The 24,396-nt window shown below is 37.2% G+C and overlaps 2 protein-coding genes across 7 annotated transcripts in view; one reads left to right on the top strand and one right to left on the bottom strand.

Moving 5' to 3' along the window:
• LOC138940283 (NACHT and WD repeat domain-containing protein 2) overlaps window positions 1-9,342 on the bottom strand; it is a 13,163-nt gene extending 3,821 nt beyond the window's left edge. Inside the window, exons 1-25 of the mRNA XM_070309031.1 lie at window positions 9,176-9,342; window positions 8,951-9,039; window positions 8,425-8,541; window positions 7,923-8,126; window positions 7,650-7,794; window positions 7,086-7,311; window positions 6,821-7,019; window positions 6,216-6,458; window positions 5,943-6,140; window positions 5,626-5,765; window positions 4,841-5,443; window positions 4,639-4,744; window positions 4,395-4,567; window positions 3,974-4,193; window positions 3,570-3,782; window positions 3,125-3,326; window positions 2,924-3,047; window positions 2,491-2,844; window positions 2,163-2,381; window positions 1,934-2,080; window positions 1,651-1,856; window positions 1,369-1,568; window positions 1,030-1,199; window positions 805-963; window positions 420-609 (exon numbers count right to left, since the gene is read on the bottom strand). Coding sequence (XP_070165132.1) covers window positions 420-609; window positions 805-963; window positions 1,030-1,199; window positions 1,369-1,568; window positions 1,651-1,856; window positions 1,934-2,080; window positions 2,163-2,381; window positions 2,491-2,844; window positions 2,924-3,047; window positions 3,125-3,326; window positions 3,570-3,782; window positions 3,974-4,193; window positions 4,395-4,567; window positions 4,639-4,744; window positions 4,841-5,443; window positions 5,626-5,765; window positions 5,943-6,140; window positions 6,216-6,458; window positions 6,821-7,019; window positions 7,086-7,311; window positions 7,650-7,794; window positions 7,923-8,126; window positions 8,425-8,541; window positions 8,951-9,039; window positions 9,176-9,278 — 4,950 coding nt within the window. The 5' untranslated portion in view covers window positions 9,279-9,342. The remainder of the gene's footprint in view (window positions 1-419; window positions 610-804; window positions 964-1,029; window positions 1,200-1,368; window positions 1,569-1,650; window positions 1,857-1,933; window positions 2,081-2,162; window positions 2,382-2,490; window positions 2,845-2,923; window positions 3,048-3,124; window positions 3,327-3,569; window positions 3,783-3,973; window positions 4,194-4,394; window positions 4,568-4,638; window positions 4,745-4,840; window positions 5,444-5,625; window positions 5,766-5,942; window positions 6,141-6,215; window positions 6,459-6,820; window positions 7,020-7,085; window positions 7,312-7,649; window positions 7,795-7,922; window positions 8,127-8,424; window positions 8,542-8,950; window positions 9,040-9,175) is intronic.
• Nipped-a (Transcription-associated protein Nipped-A) overlaps window positions 1-24,396 on the top strand; it is a 25,183-nt gene extending 787 nt beyond the window's left edge. The window contains exons 3-18 of one of the 6 annotated variants that reach the window (XM_070309027.1): window positions 2,020-3,092; window positions 3,177-3,309; window positions 3,611-3,690; window positions 3,982-4,260; window positions 4,374-4,554; window positions 10,028-10,181; window positions 10,290-10,589; window positions 10,673-10,867; window positions 11,113-18,993; window positions 19,186-20,571; window positions 21,000-21,174; window positions 21,269-21,500; window positions 21,591-21,684; window positions 21,993-22,541; window positions 22,958-23,171; window positions 23,380-24,396. In XM_070309027.1, coding sequence (XP_070165128.1) covers window positions 4,547-4,554; window positions 10,028-10,181; window positions 10,290-10,589; window positions 10,673-10,867; window positions 11,113-18,993; window positions 19,186-20,571; window positions 21,000-21,174; window positions 21,269-21,500; window positions 21,591-21,684; window positions 21,993-22,541; window positions 22,958-23,171; window positions 23,380-23,720 — 11,529 coding nt within the window. In that variant the 5' untranslated portion in view covers window positions 2,020-3,092; window positions 3,177-3,309; window positions 3,611-3,690; window positions 3,982-4,260; window positions 4,374-4,546 and the 3' untranslated portion in view covers window positions 23,721-24,396. Of the gene's footprint in view, window positions 1-2,019; window positions 3,093-3,176; window positions 3,310-3,610; window positions 3,691-3,981; window positions 4,261-4,373; window positions 4,555-8,481; window positions 8,566-10,027; window positions 10,182-10,289; window positions 10,590-10,672; window positions 10,868-11,112; window positions 18,994-19,185; window positions 20,572-20,999; window positions 21,175-21,268; window positions 21,501-21,590; window positions 21,685-21,992; window positions 22,542-22,957; window positions 23,172-23,379 lie in introns of all 6 variants that reach the window. The other 5 variants (XM_070309028.1, XM_070309026.1, XM_070309025.1 and 2 more) reach the window with 5 other exon arrangements.

Genomic DNA, 24,396 nt, shown 5'->3' with positions numbered 1-24,396 from the left:
ATTCGTCGTGACAATGAAAACAAAAAAAAAAATAAACATATTTATATACTAAATGTAATTAAATGTGTAGCAAAATCTTCCGAAATGATTCATAAAAAACAAAAATTTGCATTTATGAGAAAGCCAAAAACATAAACGATCCTTCTTTCTGAATTATTTCAACATTGTAACATAACGTATATTAAATGTAATGCTGGAATATTTTAATTTTCCGTTGTAAGACTGTGTTTATGTTACATAAAAATGATATGTCTTATTAGTTGTAACAAATGAACTAACAAAACAGCATAGTGAACTTAATGTTACAATAGAACGCATAGCATGAATACCGATTATATATAAAACTCAATAGTCAGAATAGTAATGCAAAAGACACAATCTACTACATCAATATCCATTGAATCTATTTTCTCGCTCACCTGCTCATCTCGAGATGGCACATTTGCAAGATACTCCCTCATCTCAGGTTTCTTAGGATCAGCTATCGCCAATACTGATACACAGCCATCGACTGTTCCCAAAACAATGCTCTTGCCATCGTGTGTACTATCAATAGCACTTAACTCGGCCTGTACTCTGTAATTTGCTATTATTTCACAATCCGAAGATCTGTAAAGCAAATTATTTACATGTTATTTATATAGATTTTTTTTTTTTTTTTTTTTTTTTTACAAATTAAATTGATGTATAAATGCAAATAGGATGGCTGATCTTTCAAGAAATGATCTTCTGTGATCTTACAAATTCATAATCTTATCTTCTTTTTCTTTTCTTTTTCTTTTTTCTTTAACTTGATATACTTGCCTGAAAACTCTAATAGTTTTGCGGCCGCTGTGATAGTAAAGCACATACTCGTCTGTACGATTAAACATTGATATAACAGTAAATACCCCTTCAGCTACTTTGGATATGTATGTTTTCACGCTTGTTCCTTTCTTTAACTCTATGAGTTCGAGACCACCTCTGACATACAATATATTTAATAACTTAGAATATATATTCAATCTATCTATACGTATATTTACACACCTGCTAGGAGCATACAAAGTATATTTTCCATCCTTGCTAATATTTCCACTCCATTTTGGAATCGTACGTATGATTTTCTTCTTGTTGATGTCAAGAATTGTACCTTTATCGGAGCCAATAATTCCTATCCATTGCGGTTTATTAGGCATAGGAGTGATACATACAATATCCTGTTAACAGATTTTTCCACCAATGATTATATTTATAACATTCTTTCTGAAAATGTTTCAAATCTTGACAAAACTTATATTGTGTTTAAATTTAAATTTTCATTGCGTTTTATGGTTTAACTCGTTATAAAAATAATGAAAGAATTATTTATTAATCGGGCTTCTTTACCTTAAATCCAGGCAATTTTATAGGTATTTTACTGATTAGTGCTCCTGTTTTAGCGCTATAAATTATAATGCAATCTCTATTGCCTTTATCAGCTGCTGGTACTGCCAAAAAAGTATCGTCTGATGTTATCACAACTTGTCGGAAGGGTGTGCTGGTATTACTTCTTACAGGATATTCCAAAGAGAATATTCGCTTGCCATCTAATACGCATATAAAATATATTTCTTCACCTATTTTCTAGAATATTAACGATATAAAAGCATCGAGAATTTTTCTCCCTACCAGGTATACTTCTCATAATAAGAGTCGCCGTAGTTCGCACGTTTTCCACTCCTGCAGGATTATTGGGTCTTGAGACGGCTAAGAACTTTGATGAATTTTCTATCAGTGTTAATTGTTTAACATTCGTTTGCTCTTCCTTGAACAGCACTTGCTCCGTAATTCTATTCCACACGAGAATGTTACCTGATTCCGTCGACACAATATATCTGAAAATAACGTTGTTTTTTTATGCTGTTTTATTCTTGATACTTAGATACTTATTAATTAGATGAGATTAACTTACCTGTTATCCTGCGTAATGCAAGCATGTGTAACAATTGCCCCTAATGGACTATCGGCTAACTTTGATATTAATTTGCCTGTTTGCAGATCCCAAACACCCACGCAATCTCTAGTGACCGTAACGGCCAAGTTACCCTCTTCGGCTAAACTGTTTCGCAATATGATGAATCACACACAATTCTAATGGATCATACTGATTTAATATGATGCCTAGCTAAACGTGGATTTACCTTATCATATCTATCTGCAATTCGTGTCTATCGATGACATGAACTTGTTCGAAAATATTGTTGATGTTCCACACTTTAACGCTTCTATCGATACTCGATGTTACAACGCTATTCCAATTTCCGACGGTCAATGCCTCCAGTTGGATGATCCTTGCAAAGTGCGCGTCCAATATCTTTACCAAATCAGACGTCTCGAGCGACCAAACGTATAGATTTTTCCTACAAAAGATAATTTGAAACATGTTATTTTCTCAATTTTTTCCATTTTCGGGTTATCCTCGCGAGGATTCAAGCTGACAAGAGCAACGGTAGTTAGCACAGCGCGCACCTTACGCCAGCGACAGCATAATTCTTGGTGCCGCTGATCATGACAGAGTTTGAACACATCATTCGCGTATTAATGTTTCTCACTCCGTTCGGCAACATTAATACGTGCGCATCGCTTTTGTTTTCCAGGAACCACACGATAAACCCATTTCCGGTTGTCGCTAACAGCATCTCCTCCTCCCTATCCATCTTCAGCTGCAATAGATACTCCACATCATCATTGTACGCCCGCGGCATATCGAAAACCTTTTCCCAATAAGATGAGGTCTCATCGCTACTATATTTCACGATTCTGTAATCATCCTTACTCGTACACGCGTACAAAGTACATTTGTTCTTCGTCATAACCATGGCACTGAAATAATTTACTGCTATTACGATCTTTTTCTTTCTTCGAACATGACTGCTCTCAAATACGAATTCTATCATTCTACCTGTGAAATTCGAATGGATCCAGTGATGTCTTCTTTCTATAAGTGTGCAAAAGCATACGCGTGTCGTCAAGGCTTCCCGACCAGAATATGATCCTATAATGATCCAAATTCGTATACTCCACATCTGTACAAGAAAATACAAGGATGAAGAATGCACAAGCAAAGATATGTATGTAGAAAGCGAAAGATTAATTTTCTTACTTAAAATCGGCCATTTATTGGAATCTTCGGGATTGCTGTGATTGTTGAGTAGATTTCCTCGTAGGTCGAATCTGCACCAACCTAATTTCCCGTAAATAAAAGCGTATTGATTCATCAGATGCACGCCGTACACTGCATCCTCGTTTGATAAAGGATTGTCAATGACGACAAATTCACTCGTCAAGGTATTCAAAACGACAGTCTATGGAAAATTGTGCATCGTGAGATATATCTTCAACTAATTTAATATTTTCTTAGTGAAAATATCGAAATATTCAACAACTTTTAAACAAACGAAAATAAAAGATTTTTCACGAGCTTTGTAAGCCTCAAAGATAAAATAAGGAACATGAGTCTTATTTTTCATTTAATTTTAAATCAGAAGTGTTTTACTTTCTTTCTCAACAATATGATTTCTTAGAGTTAATATATTATCTTATTTTACCTGATAATTGGTTGTAAAAGCTGCAGCGTATCTGTTATCAGGACTTAAGACCAATCGTTGCATTATACCTTCCACGCCAGGATTGACATCCCTCGTCATATCGCTAGTGCTCAAATCCCAGGTGATAAATTTATTGGATATTGATACTACGTAGCGATAATCTGATGTTAAACAAAATCCGAATACCGCGAACTGATGGCCTTCCAACGAATACTAGAAAGCAGAAACATAATTTAGAAAAATATTTCATGATAAAGTAAAACATATGGTTTGAAGCGCGCGCGCGCGCGCGCGCACACACACACACACACACACACACACAATCCAAACAATAAATCGCTTTAAAATCTAACTCTCTAATTGAAAAGAAGCATTATTGAATAAATACAATACATATAGTTTACTTTTAAAGGTCCACCAGGTGTATGTAGACAATGATAGAGAGGAAGTAAAGCACAATTCTTGACACCGTCTTGATCGCATGCTCGGAGTAACATTCTCACATTAACATTCACGCCAATTTCCGGCAATAATCGGCCAATCAATTGGGGCGCAAGCATGTCTGGATGATTTCCTAGAATCGCACCGCCTAATCTTAGAGCATCAGCAACCAACATCAATTCTCTGAAAAGATGCTTTGGATTATACACAATACAAAAATATCAGAAACGAAGATAATATCAACATACAAGTAATTTATAAAATATTTGAAAGAATATAAATTTCCAAAAGATTAATATACGATTGAAAGCTAGAATATCTGAAAAGATTAGAAATGTTTTCTCACGAATCTTTTCTTTTCAGAAATTTTTTTTACAGGCTTACCTCACTAAACCTTGATCGTCGATAAAATTACAGGCGTCTTCAAAATCAGAAAGCACAGCTTGCAAGGGGCAGGAGCTTAGCTTAGCGTGCAGCCATTCATAATTGAATAAGACATTCTCAAACAGATCCTTAAAACGTCGTGCTCTCACCAAATGAAACGGTAACTCGCCAAACTTTAATCATGAAAGAAAAAATAGATATCTCTATAGCACATTTGTATTTATTGTGATATTCTTCAAAGTACCTTTCGTAAGTTGTATCTCGAGATAGTTCCCTCTTTTGAGTGAAACGCTAGTGGTTGCTCCGGTACTTTCCTGTCGGCCACACCTTCTTTATCTGTTAAATTGAATCTACAAATTATAACGTAAAGCTTATATTAGTATTACTTTATTATTTAATGTCTTTTTAATGATAAAACTTTTATCATAACAGTTTATAATATTTACCGATGTCTTTGTATCTCGGTGTATTTGAAAGGTTTTGGTTTGCCGCCGCCCCAAATTCCCAGGTAATAATCCGCGATCATCGAATGAAAATACATCGCCATGTTCATGTTCTTGAAGTAACGTTCCTTGGCTGTGTCTCTGAATTGCCTGTGATACCAATTCAAGACACTTACACCGTCCGCCTCTCTTTCGCTCAGATAATTGGGCAAATCATTTCTTATTCTCGTCCAGAGCAAAGGCGGAATACGTCTCACCGGTGGCAAATGATATTGATAGACGTCATCCAGGACTTTATCGTCCAAGGAGATCAGATCTTCGAGCTCGGATTCCGATAAACCCGATTTAGCAGCTGTGATGTAGGCCAGGGCATGGAAGACTAGAATCTTGCCGTGTTGCTTCTCGATCCTTTCGAACAGCATCATTATACTGTCCATCACTGTATTGGCTAAGTGCGTGTCTGCTGGTTTTGTGTAACTACGCCACCTGCATATCTCCGCGAATACGAGTTTGACGAAAATCGGCAAGGAACACTTTGATATAGCATTCGCTACTAAACGCCATTGATAATTATTTAGATCCCTCTTAGCTGTTTTCATCCACATTCTGAAAAAAATATTATCGCTACGATATATATTAATAGTAGCGTTATTATATATTAATAATAAACAAGATGTTCGAAAAACATAAAGGAGTTTGGAGAAGTTAAGAATATATTCTTTAAATCATTTGAAGCCGATTCTTTTCTTCGTTAGTAACATAAACATGATACTGATGAGTTTCTTCACCTTATTACATCCATAGCTAGATCTTCGCCCAAGTCAGTTACTTCGATGAAACTTTCTTCGGTATCTATCATCCTGCGTAGCAACTGATAATCTTTGGAGATCACTGGATTCGATTCCTCTGCTGCACACGATAAAATCATCTGAAATATTTATATATTTTACAAAATATACATATTATATACAAGAAGAGCTAAAACTTTTTCATACAAAAAATATATCCAATGTCACATTGTATTGGATCCTCTGCCTTTATTAAGCAGAATGGTTTATTTCAAGTTTCTATCAGCTTATCACATAATAATTATCTTCACGTTTACCTTGCAATTTGATGGTAGTCTTGTGGGCAACCATGACAATTTATTGCCCTGTACACCTGTCAATTGATCAACACTATCTAAAAACAATAGAATGGGCTGTTCGGTGGTAGCTAAAGTCAACAAATATTTGAAGTAAGCTGTAAGCGGTACCAGATCGTCAGGAATCTCTTCAAACGACAATCCATAATTATAAGAGATCTGAGAAGAATGATAGAATTATATTTGGTTTTGTCTTTTAAAGTGAAGAGGAGTTTAAACCTACAAAACACTCACTTGTTGACAGATTGAAATTAATGTAGGATTGAGCGCGCTGCTATCAGGGGTAGTGCCGAGAAAACGAATTACACTGATCGGTTTTCTGTCGCTGAGCCAGATGGTGCTCGTCAAACCAGCGCTTTTCGCTAACAAAGAAGTCTTGCCGCATCCACCTTCCCCGTACAAAACTAATGGCTTATCGCTATTGCCTAGCATGTGATTTTTTATCCTCTCCAAAGTATCTTCGCGTCCGTAAAATACCTGTGACAAGCAGATACTGAATAAGCCATGAGAGACAAGAATAGCAATATATACGAATTTAAACATTTATCATTAAATATTTATAAGTATTAAATATTAAATACAAGAAAAATATCTAGATATTTTAAATTGGCAAAAGATTTGTTGCAGTCGTCTTTTATATATATTAATAATTTTTCAAAATAATTTTAATGAAGACAATCATTATCGGCTTCAAGATTCTTTCTTTCATCTAAAAAAGAAGCTTTTCAATTCTTCTCTTCAATCTTGTTTTTAATTTTATTTAAAAGATTTGAATGACAAATCTTTCACATTAATCTAATGTGACATTGCTAGTTAGTAAATTTTTTGTAAACTCTCACCTTTACAGAATTATTGCAAGCATGCAGATGTTGCAGAATCTCAGTTATTATTTGTCCTTGTGCGGAACTATCTTCCTTTCTCATGGCACGGTCTACAAGCTTCACTATGTTTCTGTAGAAATGAGTTATAAAGTGCTGAAGATACTCACTATGGGTTTCAGGATCTAGACCCTCTCTTCCAATCCATTCCACCGTGTACCTACATAATGTTTATCATATGACTAAAGTATTCATTAACTTCTGAATTGCTTATCTTGTATATTACCTCTGCAAATTTGTACTCTCAATTTTATTCGGTAATCGCTCGTCTCTAAGATTAGCCAATAATTTAGAGGCTTCATTGTCCAAACTTCTATTAGCTATATCCAAGAACAGACTGGCCTTCCTCAGATTTTGAAGATTAATGTTATTTATGTATCGTATATATGCCAGGCAATGGTTCTTCGTATTTTTAACATTTAGCACACCATTAATTACTTCCCGTTCAGTCACTGTTTCGAAATTGTTTTTTGATGACTCCATTACAATGGAAATAATATATCTCGGTCTTAATGTCAATAGAATATCACAATAACAGTTTTATTGTTAAAAAAAATCTATTTTTATATTATATTTGAAATGTAATATTTTTAGTACTTCAAAAATTGTGCGATATGAAAATGCGCGCGCGCGCGCGTGTGTGTGTGTGTGTTCTGAAAATTGTTTCCATAAATACAAAATTGTTATATCTTTTTTTTATTAATTCGTTAATAATTGATACTAAGGCCAGTTATTCTTTCTGATACATTAATCTGTATATATTAGATTAGTATTATTCTATCTTACATACCAGACATGAAATAATTGTGCATCGTATCCTTATCGAACTTTCCAACATTATACAAGGATTGCGCGCCTTTTCTGAACAATTTTTGCATTTTGCACATGGTGTCCCACCAGATTGCTTGATCCTCTTGTTGCAGCTTAGGTATTCTCTTGAAAATGCATACAAACAAGGAAATATATAAGTGCAAAAAAGATATAATTACATAATAATTAATCTAATACGCGTTAAGGGAAAATGATGATTAAAAAAATATATAGTTGAAAGTTGTTTATATACTTTATTGTTAAAATTTTTAAGGATAGATGAAATCGGTTGTAATATGCTTGTAGGTGGAACAGCATTGCTATCCTTCTTGTACCACTTGTCCAGAACACTAACGTCCATCCCTTGACTCTCTAATTCTGTCCTTAACATCTCTAATTCTGAATTAAGAACATAAGTTGGTATAGGACGGTATCCATATTTTTGTCCAAGGAATACCTGTGCACGAAGAGATATATATATATATATATATATATATATATACATACACTTAATTATATATATATTCGTTACTCGTAAAAATTAAGAACTTTAATTTTAAAAGATTTAAAAATGATTTAACTCTCTGCTGTCCAACTTTGTTGTAATTATACAGCTTACGTATATATTAAAATTTATTCTATTGTATATCTGAATATGTATAGGATATGTATAGATTTGTTGAAACTCTTAACAAATAGTTTGGACGATGAAAGATTAAATCGCTTAAGAACAACACTATACTCTATTTACTTACAACGAAATTGGGTCCCATAGACAATCTCTGGCAATTTTCTATTTCTCTCATACACAGTTCTGTAGTCATGTGATCGTCGGTGGCTTCATCACGTACACCCCATCTCATATCAACCACCTGCGAAGAAAGTTTAATCATCATGTAAGATAAATTTCGATTTCTCAATTTTAATAATGATACAATATTTTAATTTATATTAATAGTGAAATATATGAGAGAAACTAACTATTTATTACAATTGATTAAGTAAAACAATAGCAATTTATGCAAATGCAGCTGTCATTTAATCAAATGTAATAAATTATATACAATATAATGTATAATCTAAATATATAATTGTCAAGTTTTAGCTGTTTTTTTATTCAAAGATCAACATCAAAAGATTGAATTATATATGTAACCAGTACCTGGTACCGTGAAAATCAATTTTTCCATCAGGATATATGACTCATGTTTTACTATATATTAGTATGTTAAACATCCTATCTATATGCTACATCATCATCTTTCTCGTATAAGATCTTACCTGAAACTCTAAACCGTGCTTTTCTCTACAGTAATCCTTGATTTTAGGGTAACATTGAGCCATTAAAGTATTTCTTTCCATTGTTGTATCTGAAATATATTGTTATTTTACATTATAATTTGATGCCTACTTTATTATGTCTTTTTTTTTTGCGTTTTTCATATTAAATTATATTTTTTATCATTTTTATTTTACTATTTCCTGTTGCAGTTATTAATAACTTACCAGTAAAAGTTGAACTTGTAAATATACGCACAATTTTCGAACTGACGGGTGGGAGGGACTTTAAAAAGCCTGAGAAGATTGAATCAATTGTCGTTTCGTCCATTTCTTGTCTCTTGATACACCTTTTTTACCGTTGATACTGAGTTGAAAATTTAAACCAGTTGAGATCTCGCATCTTGTCGCTTGCAATAATATCAATAAACTTAGACCAGAGCGTTGCCAATGTATTATACATTTATAAATAAGAATATAGTATCTTGAGCTATATGGACAGTAATGCACATTTTTATTCGAGTGTTTTATGTTATAAGATTCTCTTTTACATTACTTATCTGCCATAGTTTGTACAATATTATGTATTATACATTATACTGCTACATCAACCTGCAAGTTAAACAAAAGATATTTTGTTTTTAAAATTATATGTAACACTTGTATGCGAACAAAAAAGATTTCTAACATACTGAGCAAAGTGGTTGCTAAGGCTTGTTTACACAGTATAAAAAGTCATTGATTTTAAAACACACACACACACACACATATATATATATATATATATATACACACTTCTTTAGATAATTTAACATTTGTATCAAATAAATATAGAAAATATGTGCTGTGTTTGATAAATTATATAACACTAAAATAATTGATACATTTGATATAAGATATACATTATTTATGATTTCTTTATTTGTCTTAAGTATTCAAGAATTGAAAGAATATGAAGATAAGCGCTCTAGCTGTGGCAATTTATGTTTTAGCTTTAAATATGCTTGCACATTTCTGCATATATTGTATATTTGATTTCTGTACAGATTTTCTATATATTGTATAATGGACTGTTTATAGTGCTTACCAAGGATCTATCATAACATTCAAAATGGGATCTGATCTAGTGATACAAATGAACAAGTATCGTTCATATGTGACTGTGTTGGCTGATCCAGTTTCAAAGGACGAGCTAAAACTGAAGGCAGCCCAAGAATTATCAGAAAATTTTGAGGTACTGTGACAAACTATCTCATAAGAAATTGCTTTTATCTAGACACAATAATTTTGTATTAATCTCTGTTGGAAAAAGCAATACATATTTAAAAATTAATTTATGCAGATCATTATGTGTTCGTCACAATATCCAGAATTTCTCGATCATATGATGATAATCTTTCTGAAAATATTGCAAGAAGGAGAGCCGCATTTTATATCGGAATATAATATTCAACAAGTCAGGAAGTTGATTTTGGAAATGATACACAGATTACCGAGCAATGAATATTTGCGTCCATATGTCAGACAAATCTTGACTCTCATGTCTAAATTGTTAGAAACAGATAATGAAGAAAATGTTTTAGTATGTTTACGCATTATTATTGAACTTCATAAACAATATAAGCCGACATTTAATCCAGAAGTGAGTAATGTCTTTTCTCTTTTTTATAACTCTCATTTCTAAAATAATAATTTCAGCGTTTCTCCTTTTTCTTTTGTTTTTAGATACAATATTTTCTGCAGTTTGTTAAGTCTGTGTACAGTGAGTTACCAAAGAATTTATCAAAAATATTCGAACCACGTCCTCCTCTACGAGTGAAAGATTTGTCAGAGATCAACATAGATGCTCTTTTGAAAGAAACTTTCACAATTACAGCGATACAAAGCGAAAAGAAAACAGCTGATGGTAATGTCGTGACAGTGAGTATATTCTATTTGTTTATAGAATCTAATATTATATAGAGCACATACACATAATTATTTAACGCGCGCGCGCGCAACACACACACACACGCGGTACATGCATACATGCATGCATACATACATACATACATGCATATATATATATATATATATATATATATATATATATATGTATATATGTATATATGTATATATTAAATATATATATATAACTAAATTAAGATATATCCTACTATTTTCAGTACAATTTAATTCCGAAAGCAGTGCTATCCCTCAAAGTGCTTCAAGAATTGCCGATAATTGTGGTGTTAATGAATCAATTATACAAGCAAAATGTACATCAAGACGTATCAGATTTCATTCCGATCGTGATAACAACTATATCGCTTCAGCCAAGTCCTCAACATCGAGCATCTCCCGCATTCAACAAAGAGGTTTTCGTCGACTTTATGGGCGCTCAAGTTAAGATACTGTCGTTTCTTGCTTATGTCATAAGAGTGTACCAAGACGTGATATCTCAAAATAGCTCGATGTTGGTCAAAGGCATTCTAGGTTTGTTCACTCTCTGTCCCATGGAAGTAGCGCATCTGCGCAAGGAACTAGTGATCGCGTCTCGTCACATACTCGCAACGGATTTACGAAATCAATTTATCCCTCACATGGAAATCTTCTTTAACGAGGATATTTTCATTGGTCATGGTTGGACCGCTCATGAGGCTCTTAGACCGCTAGCTTATTCGACACTTGCTGATTTGGTTCATCATGTCAGATTACAATTACCCCTCACCGATGTCTCCAGAGCAGTACATCTGTACGGCAAGAATCTTCTCGATCAGACCCTACCAACAGCTGTTCAGATGGTCTCTTGTAAGCTATTGATGAATCTAGTAGACACGGTTAGGCAGAGATCGGATGCCGAAAACAGCACTCAAGGACGAGAATTGTTGATGCGTATACTGTTGGTGTTTGTTTTGAAATTTAAGACCATTGCCAAGATCTATATTCCGATTCTACGAAACAAAGCGAAACAGTTACGACCTGCTCCAGTAGACAATACAGCTGAGGATGCTGCAAAGCCGTGTGTCGATGTAAACGAAGAGAAAGAGCCACCAAAATCAAAGTTTGGTTTTCCGACCTCACAGACGATGAGTTACAATGTAGCGGATTATAGAAATCTCGTGAAAAGTCTCGTGCATGGTGCTAAAGCCATAACGTCTAACTGTATCAATAGAACGAGTGAAGTAACGCAGTCCAATCAACTTCAACCAAAGGAGACTCTGATTTACATACAGCTCGTTAAATGGGCGTTACCGGCTTTGGATATCTACACAATAGGTTCACCTGTAATCGGTCCACCCGTACAACCAGGCAGACCGGGACAATCTCAAATACGAACAAGAGAGGAAAAAGAGGTATTGGAACTCTTCGGCAACGTGTTCACGCAAATGAGTCCCCAAACATTTCAAGAGATATTTTCCATGACCATAGACTATATGGTAGAAAGAATCTTCAAGAATTGTGCTTTGCAAATAATCGGAAGTGCCTTTTTATCCAGCCACACGATCTCGTCGACTTTTGCTACCATATTGGTGGAATATTTATTGGAGCGAATGAGCGATATGGGTTCCAATGTGGAACGCAGTAATCTGTACTTAAGATTGTTTAAACTCGTTTTTGGCAGCGTTTCGCTCTTTCCGGCTGAAAACGAGCACATGTTACGACCACACTTAAATTTAATCGTTAATCGCGCTATGGAGCTCGCTATGTCGGCGAAAGAACCGTACAACTACTTTTTATTATTACGCGCGTTATTCAGATCCATTGGCGGCGGATCTCACGATTTATTATATCAGGAATTTTTACCCTTACTCCCTAACATGTTGGAAGGACTAAACAGGCTGCAATCTGGTCTACACCGGCAGCATATGAAAGATCTCTTTGTCGAATTGTGTTTAACCGTACCGGTGCGTCTCAGTTCGCTTCTGCCGTATCTTCCAATGTTAATGGACCCTCTAGTTTCCGCTCTCAATGGAAGTTACTGTTTGGTAAGCCAAGGTCTTCGTACTCTTGAGCTATGCGTCGATAATCTGCAGCCAGACTTTTTATATGAGCACATACAACCAATCCGTGCGGAACTGATGCAAGCTCTGTGGAGAACGTTACAAAATTCTACCGATCAGGCTCACGTAGCCTTTCGAGTCCTTGGAAAATTTGGCGGTGGAAATCGGAGAATGATGATCGAGCCTCAGAAACTGGAATATAACGATCGTGAGACTAGTTCGCCTAACGTAATAGTTTACTTTGAAGGAACTTCCCAGCCAATCGATTTTCCGATGGAAAAGGTGATCGAGGCTGCATTCAACGCGTTGAAATCCAGTACGGATCTGTTTTACCGAAAACAATGCTGGGAAGTCATATACTGCTACTTGGCAGCATCTTTGAGATTGGACGACACTGCTCACCTATGGCACAAATTGTTTACGCATCCAAGTTTTAAGGAGGGCGAAATATCGCATCAACAGGAACCTCATTATAAGTGTCTCGATACCGTGGCGCGAAACGTTCAGCAGACCGCGTTGACCGGTATGTTTATCGCTGCAGAGATCAAGGATTTGCGACCGTCAGTACTCAGTACTGTCGTTTCCGTCGTGAGACATTATACGATGATTGCCATAGCGCAACAGGCAGGTCTCTTCAGCTGGACGGAACGAGAAGTTCGCCAAGACACGCAAGGACAGGACCCACTTGTGCTAATCGACGCTCTTGCTGTTATAATGGCTCACGATGAAAAAGAATTGTATAAAGCGGGATATTTAACGCTTGTGCTAATATTAGAAACGGCGACGAATATTCTAGGGTCCAAGGAGCGAGCTTGTCAATTGCCCTTCATGGAGTATCTGGCGGAAAGAATGTGTTCGTTATGCTACGAGCGCGCGTGGTACGCCAAATTGGGCGGTTGCATAGCGATCAAGTTTTTGTTTGAGCGAATGGCCACTAAATGGGTTCTTAATCATTTGTTTGTCTTTCTCAAGGCTCTCGTATTCGTGATGATGGATCTAACCGATGAGGTCTCCAACGGTGCTATTGACATGGCGAAGGAGAATCTGGAAAAGATGTTACGAGTCTGTGTTAATCCTGGTATTCAGGAAGGTAACACGGAATTGATAGAAGCACAAAATAAGAGTTTATATGAAGTCACCCGCGAACTAGTCAAACAAGTGACGTCACCGCATACGATTGTTCGAGAGCAGGCTATGACCTCGTTGCGTCAGCTAGCCGAGATACAAAACAAATCGGTAACAGAGGTAATGGAACCGCACAAAGAAGTTTTAGCGGATATGATGCCGCCCAAGAAGCACCTCTTGAAGCATCAACCTGCTAATGCACAGATTGGCCTAATGGACGGTAATACATTTTGTACCACCTTGAATCCGCGTCTCTTCACCATCGATTTAAGCGTACATGAGCACAAGGTGTTTTTCAATGAACTATTAAGTCTCTGCGAATCAGACGAAGCCAATTTCAATAAACTGGCTTGTTACAAATCAATTTCAAATCTGATGCCTCTGCGGAAATCTGCATTACGAGCGCTTGCGGCCTGTCATTACATCGTTGGCTGTCGGGAAAGAATATTTTCTGTTCTTTACAAAACTTTAGAAAAATCCAATGCCGAACTGCAAGAAGCGGCCTACGAGTGCATGAAAATGTTCATCGCTGGTTTTCAGATCGACATGGAATCAGTGCACACGATAATGCGGCCAATGCTATTAACACTGGGTGATCACAGGAATCTCAGTTTGAACTGTGTTAGAAGGTTGTTATATTTAACGCAACTGTTTCCAAGCACCTTTAGCGTCACCTTATGTGAACAATTATTGGCACATTTGAAGAAACTGCTGGAAAATCTAATTCAATCCCACAAAGGTATATCAAAGTCTGGCGAGACCGAGCAAAAGATCACTACGATTATAGGAATATTTCACGAGGTTCCAACGGCATCTCCCAAGTTCATTGACGTACTTTGCAAACTTGTGTTGCAAACTGAAAAATCATTACTAGTCGAAGTATCCAGACCTTTCAGGGTACCTTTGATGAAATTCCTTCTACGTTATCCGACAGAGACACTAAATCTATTCTTACACGATAACAATATCAAGGATCAGCAGTGGAGCAGATATCTGGAATATCTTATTAGACATAAGGACGCTAAACCGTTCCGAGATATTTTGCACAACACTACGACACGACTTGTCACGATGTTGCTCGCGCACTCGCAAACGAATTCTAATTTGACTCACGTGGAGAAAAGCGAACTGCAATATCGAGCGATTAAGATCATCGGCATACTTATTAAATTCGACGAACAATGGCTATCTACACAGAGTCAATTAGTGGGCGCATTGAAGCAAATCTGGTGCAACGACGATTATCAGGCGTTACACAAAAAGGTCGAGAGCGTCGAATACTGCCATTGGAAGGAGCCGAAACATATCGTCAAGATTTTATTGCATTATTTCTGTCACCAACCAAATGATATTGATTTGCTATTTCAATTGTTGCGGGCCACATGTGCTCGTTTTGTGCCTGATTTTCAGTTTCTTAGAGATTTCTTGGAGAACACGGTAGCGCAGGAATATACAGTCGAGTGGAAGCGAAGCGCTTTCTTCCGTTTCGTCGAACATTTTCCCACAAACAATATGTCGCAAGAATTGAAAGCCAACGTTCTGCAATTAATCATTATTCCGTGTTTTGCGGTTAGTTTTGAAAGAGGTGAGGGTACTAAATTGGTTGGAGGTGCGCCCATGCCTTATCAAGATAACCCGGACAATGTCGTGTCGGTGTTCATCAACAAGATCATCGATCCAGACAATCCGTTCGGCTCTGCCGATTGCGTCCGCATTTCTCTATTGCAATTCTCGTGCCTTTTAGTGGAACAAGCATCGCAACATATTCACGATGTGACCAATAAGCGGCAAGGAAATAAATTGCGGCGCTTGATGACGTTCGCTTGGCCCTGCTTGTTAGGAAAGAATTGCGTAGATCCGACGACTAGATATCATGGTCATCTTCTTCTCAGTCACATAATAGCCAAATTTGCTATCCACAAGCGCATAGTCTTGCAAGTGTTTCATAGTTTATTGAAAGCGCATGCCGTCGATGCGCGTAACGTCGTACGACAGGCGCTAGAAATATTAACACCCGCGATGCCTGTGCGGATGGAGGATGGTAATACCATGCTAACACATTGGACGAAGAAGATTATCGTGGAAGAGGGTCACTCTATGCAACAATTATTCCATATTTTACAGTTAGTCGTAAGACATTACAAAGTTTATTACCCAGTCAGGCATCACTTGGTCCAACATATAGTGAACTCTATTCAACGTATGGGATTCAGTCCCACCGCCACGATTGAGCACAAACGACTAGCTGTCGAACTTGCAGAAGTTATTATAAAGTGGGAGTTGTATAGAATCAAAGAGGAAGCTGAGGCTGTGGAATCAAACACCAACAAAGTGATCGTGCAACCATCGGGGTCGAACAAACGACCAATCACCGAAGACCCGTCAGGAAAACGCATGAGCTCTCAAATAACACCATCCGGTAACAGTCCTGTGCCTGTCATTTTACCCAGAAAAGAACCGGGATCCGCAAAACCTATTGAGAGGGCTCATGCTGACGCGGTTCTAAATTTTCTGCTTCACTTAGCGTGTCAGGTAAATGATGTGACGACGATCCACGGTAATCCAGGCGAACAATTGTCCAGACGCTGTGTTTCTCTATTGAAAATGGCTCTAAAACCTGATGTATGGGTAGCTGAACAATGTGATCTCAAACTAGCCTGGCTCGACGACAAGTTGGTTCTCGCTAGCGTGAACAGCACTCAGCCCAACTATGGTAACATCAGCACGGCACTGGAAGTACTAACGTTTTTATTAGGTATGATGAAGCGCGAGCAAATACTCGCGAGCTTCAAGCCATTGCAACGTGGGATAGGCGCTTGCATTGCCAGCAGCAATACTAAAATTATACGTCTGGTGCATGGTTTGCTTTCACGACTAATGACGATTTTTCCGGCTGAACCGACTTCCTCAAACGTAGCTTCTAAATACGAGGAGCTGGACACACTGTATTCGACCGTAGGTAGATTTATAGCAGAAGGACTGGCCACTTATGAGAAGACCACGACAGCCGTACCCAGTTCATTGTTTGGCACGCTTATGATGCTTAAAGCTGCCTGCACGAATAATCCTAATTACATTGACCGATTGATTACACCTTTTATGAGAGTATTGCATAGAATGGCCAAGGAGCACTTACATTCCGGGCAAAATGAAACTAATCCCGTGACGAGCGAATTGCTCATTCTCAGTCTTGATTTGGTGAAAAATCGTGTGGTAGTAATGGGCGTTGATATGCGCAAGTCGTTCATAGGCACAATTCTGGTCGGTTTGATTGAAAAGACACAAGATGCCAAGGTAATGAAAGCCATCACGAAGATATTGGAAGAATGGATGAAAAATAAAACTACCATCGCGATCAATCAGGCGCCCAGTTTACGTGAAAAATCTATATTATTGGTAAAAATGATGCAGTATGTCGAGAAACGTTTCCCTGAAGATGCAGAGTTGAATAAGCAGTTCTTGGAGCTGATTAATTATGTTTATCGCGATGAGAGCCTGAAGTTAACAGAATTAACATCAAAATTGGAACAGGCCTTTCTGGCCGGTCTGCGTTGCGGACAGCCGCAAGTAAGGTCGAAGTTCTTCGAAGTATTTGACGGATCGATGAAGAGACTTTTGCCCGATCGTCTCTTATATATCGTCGTCAGCCAAAACTGGGAAAATATAGGACCCCACTATTGGATCAAGCAGTGCATTGAGCTGCTACTGGCCACCGTCAATCCGACGACTCAGATACAAATGACCAATGAAGATCTCTTGCTGCCAAGCATCACGTCCATCATGCACGGGGGCATGGAAAAGGATAGTAAGGAGCAAACGCTCTTTGTCTGTCATCTCGATCACACTGGCGAAGAATCGCATGATACTGAAATGATCGATAAAGACACGAAGGAAACATTTCTTGATATGGACGCATGGATGTCTAATCTGTCTATATCAGAATCCTCGAACGCCACCGCCGCCGCCGCCGCCGCCGGCGTCTCCGCCGAGGAGATCACCGAAAAGCTTGATCTTTTAGAAATGATTACTAAACAAATACGTTTTATAAAGATTGCGAAAAAGATCAGAACAGAACGATTACTGCTGGCGACCGCACAGCTATGCCACATGGACACGAATCTGGCGGAACGCGTCTGGTTGGATATGTTTCCACGAATATGGGGTATTTTGGACGAGGTTTATCTCAGATCCGTGATGGCGGAGATACCGCCGTTTGTCGCCAGCGGAGCGCATGTCATCCAGAAGGACTGCCATCCGAGTGCACTTGGCACCTTTTTAGAGGCACTGGCGCACTGTGATCCGCCGGTGGCTATAGCGCCACCGGTAATGAAATATCTGGGCAAATCGCACAATGTCTGGCACCGGATAACGCTGAGTCTGGAACAGATGGCTTCTGAGATGGCAACAGATATTAATTTAGTTGGTAACCAACCTGCGAAAATTAAATACGAACCCGATTTGTGTCGTATACCCGACGAGGTCGAACAGACCGAATATCTCGGTCCCTATTACGAGGTAGTGGATATGCTTTCAGCAATGTATTCGTTACTCTGCGAGGAAGATATGTGGTCGGGTCTCTGGCAGAAGAGACCCGCGCACTACAAAGAAACCCTACACGCAATTGCGCTGGAACAACAAGGATTTTTCGAACAGGCTCAAGGAGCATACGAGGTGTGCTTCAGTAAATACCGGCAGGACTTCGCGACAGGCTCAGCGCCCTACCTTCTCAATCAAGAAGTACTTCTCTGGGAGCGTCATTGGGAGCGCACTGCAAAAGAATTGAATCAATGGGAGATTCTGTTGGAATTGGGCAGCCATAACAACTATAAAAATCCCTTCCTCGTTCTAGAGAGCGCATGGCGTATTCCCAATTGGTCGGTGATGAAGGACATTCTTACGCAAGTGGAGCATAATTGCCCGAGAGAAATGGCCTGGAAGGTATAAACCGATGTATAACAATTTTTCTATTTATACAAAAATTTAAATGTTTTACTTCTTTTCACTCTGATTTCCACACTAAAGTTGGTTCAGCAGTATACATTTCTGGATTTATAAATGTATTTTTTAAAACTATAAGAAGATGCTTTAACAAACTTTATATTTTAATTAATTTTTGCTATATTTTTGCAGATCAATTTGTATCGTGGATTCTTAACATTATGCAACAGCGAGGAGCAACATCTTAGTGCTGTTGAACGTTACGTCGAACTCGCGTCGGGTCTGTGTATGCGCGAATGGCGTCGACTCCCTCACATTGTTAGTCACGTCCATCAGCCGCTGTTGCAAGCGGCTCAACAGATAATGGAACTCCAGGAAGCGATGCAAATCCATCAAGGACTTTTACACGGCAGAAGCACTTCGCTGCATGATATGAAAGCCATCGTCAAAACATGGCGCAATCGATTGCCCGTGATAGCTGATGATCTTAGTCACTGGTCGGATATTTTCACATGGCGGCAACATCATTATACTTTTATTTCCAATCATTACGATTCTCAACAGGATCAGACGACCAATCACTCGTTACTCGGTGTGCATGCTTCTATGCAGGCTATTATTCACTTTGGCAAAATTGCGAGAAAGCAAAATCTCTGCGGCGTATGTTTAGACTCGTTGGCCAAGATCTATTCAATTCCTACAAGTGTACCTATGATAGATTGTTTCCAAAAGATCAGACAACAGGTAAAATGTTATCTACAGATGGCCACTATGGGCGGGCAGACCGAATTGCAAGAGGGTTTGGATATGCTCGAGTCGACGAATATGAGTTATTTTACTAAGGAAATGATTGCAGAATTTTATGCGTGGAAAGGTTTACTGCAGTCGCAACTCGGCCGTTCGGACGACGCCAACAAAAGCTTTTCCGCGGCGGTTCAATTGCACGACACTCTAGTTAAAGCTTGGTCTTTATGGGGCGATTACCTTGAAAATATTTTTATACGCGACGCGCGACAAATCAACATCGGCATAAGTGCTCTGGTATGTTACTTACATGCCTGTCGTCATCAAAATGAATCTAAATCCAGGAAGTATATTGCTAAAATTCTTTGGTTACTGACGTATGACGACGACAAGTCGTCTCTAATGGAGACTGTGGATAAATATGCTGTTGGCGTGCCGGCGATACAATGGTTACCCTGGGTACCGCAACTGCTGATGTATTTGGTGCGCCACGAGAATAATATAATCCTGAATTTGTTGAGTCAGGTGGGTCGCATGTTCCCGCAGGCGGTCTACTTTTCTATACGCACTCTTTATTTGACGCTGAAGATAGAACAGAGAGAGAGATATAAGAGCGGCGAATTAGCAGCGGGAAAGAGCCAAGACGGTGTGGAAGATCGAGGTCTCGCTGCAACAGGAAATGTTCCACCGCAGCAGGGAGGAGTACCAGAAACGAGTCATACAGTACCTATGGCCCGGGCCACTCCACCCATGTGGAGATGCTCGAAGATTATGCATTTGCAGAGAGACATACATCCAACTGTCTTATCCAGTTTGGAGGGTATAGTCGATCAGGTTGGTTTTTTTAAATAAATTATAATAAAAGATACAGTAAAAGCATATAAGAAATGTTTATATACACATTTGTATGTGTGTGTAAAATATATATAAAAAAAGATTATATTGTAAAAATATATACAATATATATACAAAAGAATAGTTTATTGGTAATAAAGATTTTTATTTTAATTGATTTAATATCTTGATTTACATCTTTATATAAATCTTCTCTCTTACTTTGATATGGTGTGTATATATATATATATATATATATATATATATATACACACAAGACAAGTTTTCATCAATTTTAATTATATTTAATTAATATTTTAAATTTATTAATTAAATATAATTAAAATTGATGAAAACTTGTCTTTATTAAAAAATATTTGATATTTTAAAATTTTCTTTTATGCAAAAAAAAAAAAATTATATTGTAGATGGTATGGTTTCGTGAGACTTGGTATGAAGAAGTTTTAAGACAATTGAGACAAGGTCTTGCGAAATGTTATGCTATAGCATTCGAGAACCGTGGAGCTGTTAGTGAAGCAACAATAACTCCGCATACTCTCAACTTTGTAAAAAAACTTGTATCGACTTTTGGTATTGGAATTGGTAAATTTACATTCGCTTCCTCTATCAACTATAAAACGAAGATTGAATAAAAAGGAAGCGAGCTTTTCTAAAAAGTATATTTTGCGATTTGTAGAAAACATCTCGTCTTCGCAAAATATGAGCAACTCATTTAGCTCGGCAGGATCCGAATCTTTGGCACGTAGAGCCCAAGCCACAGTGCAAGATCCCGTTTTCCACAAGATGAAGGGTCAGTTCACAAGCGACTTTGATTTTACTGTGCCTGGGGCGAGGTTACTGCACAATCTCATCAACAAATTGAAAAAATGGATAAAAATTCTCGAGGAAAAAACGAAACAATTGCCAAAGTAATATTTATATTTGAATTATCTTGCAATATACGCATGATTTGTTAAAGTAACGATTTGGAAAGTACAAATTCGCATATTTTTCCACAGATCTTTCTTAATCGAGGAAAAATGCCGTTTCTTGAGTAATTTTAGCTTGAAAACTGCAGAAGTTGAGTTGCCCGGTGAATTTCTGATACCTAGGGTAAGAGATAGTCAAATTCTGCTAAACTAAACTCCTTTTTTAATTGATGTACAATAAACAAGATTTTGCGTAAACAATATTCTTATTCTGCATATGTACCATAAGAATATGAATGAAAACCAAAGGAAATATGGAAAATAGAAGATTTGCTTAATTCTGAAATTATATGAAATTATATGAGATTATATGAAATTAGAGATAATATATTTGTAATTTATATTCATATATTTTTAAAACATTTGATAAAATTTCGTGATTAAATTGAAAAATCCTTTGTCAATCTTTTTTATAAATTTTATTTCTTTCAGCATTCGCATTATTCCGTAAAGATAGCCAGATTTATGCCACGCGTTGAGGTTGTTCAACGACACAACACAGCTGCCAGGAGATTACGCATTCGCGGTCACAACGGTCGCCTTTATCCTTATCTGGTAGTGAACGATGCCGGTCTAGGAGATGCCAGGCGCGAGGAACGCCTCTTACAACTGTTGCGAATGTTGAATCACTACTTGACTAAACAGAAAGAAACGTCGCGAAGATTCTTACACTTTACGGTACCACGACTTGTCGCCGTTTCACCTCAAATGAGACTCGTCGAGGACAATCCGGCAGCCATTTCCCTCTTGGACATTTACAAACAAAGCTGTGCCAAGCTGGGAATGGAACACGACGCACCTATCGCTAGATATTACGAGAAATTAGCCGCCGTACAAGCACGAGGCACGCAAGCTAGTCATCAAGTGCTACGAGATATTCTTAAGGAAGTGCAATCCTCAATGATTGCAAAAACTATGCTCAAGGATTGGGCCATAAAGACATTCCCCGGCGCCACCGATTACTGGACATTCAGAAAAATGGTATTTTGAAACACTAGTGGCTTAAAACATAAATATATCGCAAATCCGCAATTTTTGTCTAAATTTAAATTGATTTTGTATTTCATAAAGATACAGCTCCTAGCGGACAGTACCGTATATTTTTTTAAAAATAAATTATATAAACTATTTAAATAATTGCGTTTTCTATGCAATTTTTCATCGTAATTAATACAAGAATTGAAAACTTTTTAAGTTAATAACAGATTATGTTCTTTTGCAAAATTTAACCTTTTTTTCTATTCATTTTATGTATCTAGAATGCAAAAAAGATAAAAGCTTAAAGAATGCTTTATTTTCTTTTTACAAGAACTTTCTTTTTTCAAAACAATTTAGCTACTGATATAAGATTACAATTACTATACATTATATACATGTTTATCTTTTTTTATTTTCAGTTCACGCTGCAGCTATCTCTGACTTGCTTTGCCGAGTACGTGCTTCATTTAACACGGCTTAATCCTGACATGATGTATGTGCATCAGGATTCCGGTTTGATCAATATCGCATATTTCAAATTTGACATTGATGACACTTCCGGAGAGTTAGACGCGAACAGACCGGTACCCTTCCGTCTGACGCCCAATATCCTCGAATTTCTCACGACTACAGGTACAGCCATCTATTCTTCTCACCGCGGCACGATGAGAGATATCTAGATACGAATACCATCTTTTGTATATTTAATTGCATATTTTCAAGTACTTGTATTTATAAAACGGATACTTTCACTGGTTTTATAAACCCAATAATATATGAAGGCAATTATCAAATTCTGTTAGACTTGGTTACTTTAATTCGCAATTAATCATTTGTACAGGAATTTGCGGACCATTGACCGCCAGCGCGATCGCCACAGCGCGCTGTTTGGTTCAGCCCACATTTCAATTACAGGCGATACTCCGCGCAATTCTGCGAGACGAGGTGATCGCGGATCATAAACAGCAGGAGGACGCCGAAGGTGCATCACAAGCGCCGACCGATTTGAAGGGCGAGCTCCTGATAACGATGGTGACCCGCGCGGTTACCGCGATCGTTACAAGACTGAATTCTCTGGCAAATTTCGACGGTATCGATAGTAAGGTCAGCACCTTGGTTGCCGCTGCCAATAGTCACGATAATCTTTGCAGAATGGATCCCTCATGGCACCCCTGGCTGTAAAATCGAGTACACGAGTACGTCTGGTTTTCATAAAAAAATTCGTACTGCCAACGAATGAGAAGAAATGATTGTTATCACTAAATTTTTTTTATAGTCTTCTCTTGCCTGGTAGATATATTGTATTTCACAATATTATGCTTTGCATCTGAATTGAAAAGTTATCAGAAAATGAAGGAAATTAAAAATAAATATTTGAAGATACAAAATATTATTTATAATTAATATATGATATATAATACATAGTTACTATTATCTATATATATATTATTGGATAACATGTACAGCATGATAAGATGAAACTGTAAATTGCGTATTTTATATACTTCAACAGTCACCTCTTAGTGCGCGCGCGCGTATATATTTATTACATTATTCATAGATTCGTTTTCATCAAAAGGCATAATATTTCAGTGTATGTAATATAAAATTCTTTTTTCAATGTCTTTTTTAGCATATTGTGTATAAGCTTTATATTTTGAATATAGTTTGAATAGACTTAATAAAAATAATTATCTTGAGAGAGGGAAAAAAATCTAATTCGTCAAATTTCTATTTATTATAAATAATTTAGTCATTTGAAATATATATGATATTAAATGTAAAGAAGATTTTTCAAAGAGAATAAACACGTTGCTTTTGAATATATTTACAGTTTCTATATAGATCTTTTACACAT

This window comes from Polyergus mexicanus, unplaced genomic scaffold (genome assembly GCF_030449975.1).
Source record: "Polyergus mexicanus isolate NDT 795.1 unplaced genomic scaffold, iyPolMexi1.0 SCAF_16, whole genome shotgun sequence".
Lineage (NCBI taxonomy): Eukaryota > Metazoa > Arthropoda > Insecta > Hymenoptera > Formicidae > Polyergus > Polyergus mexicanus.
This window is presented reverse-complemented; position numbering and strand designations above follow the sequence as displayed.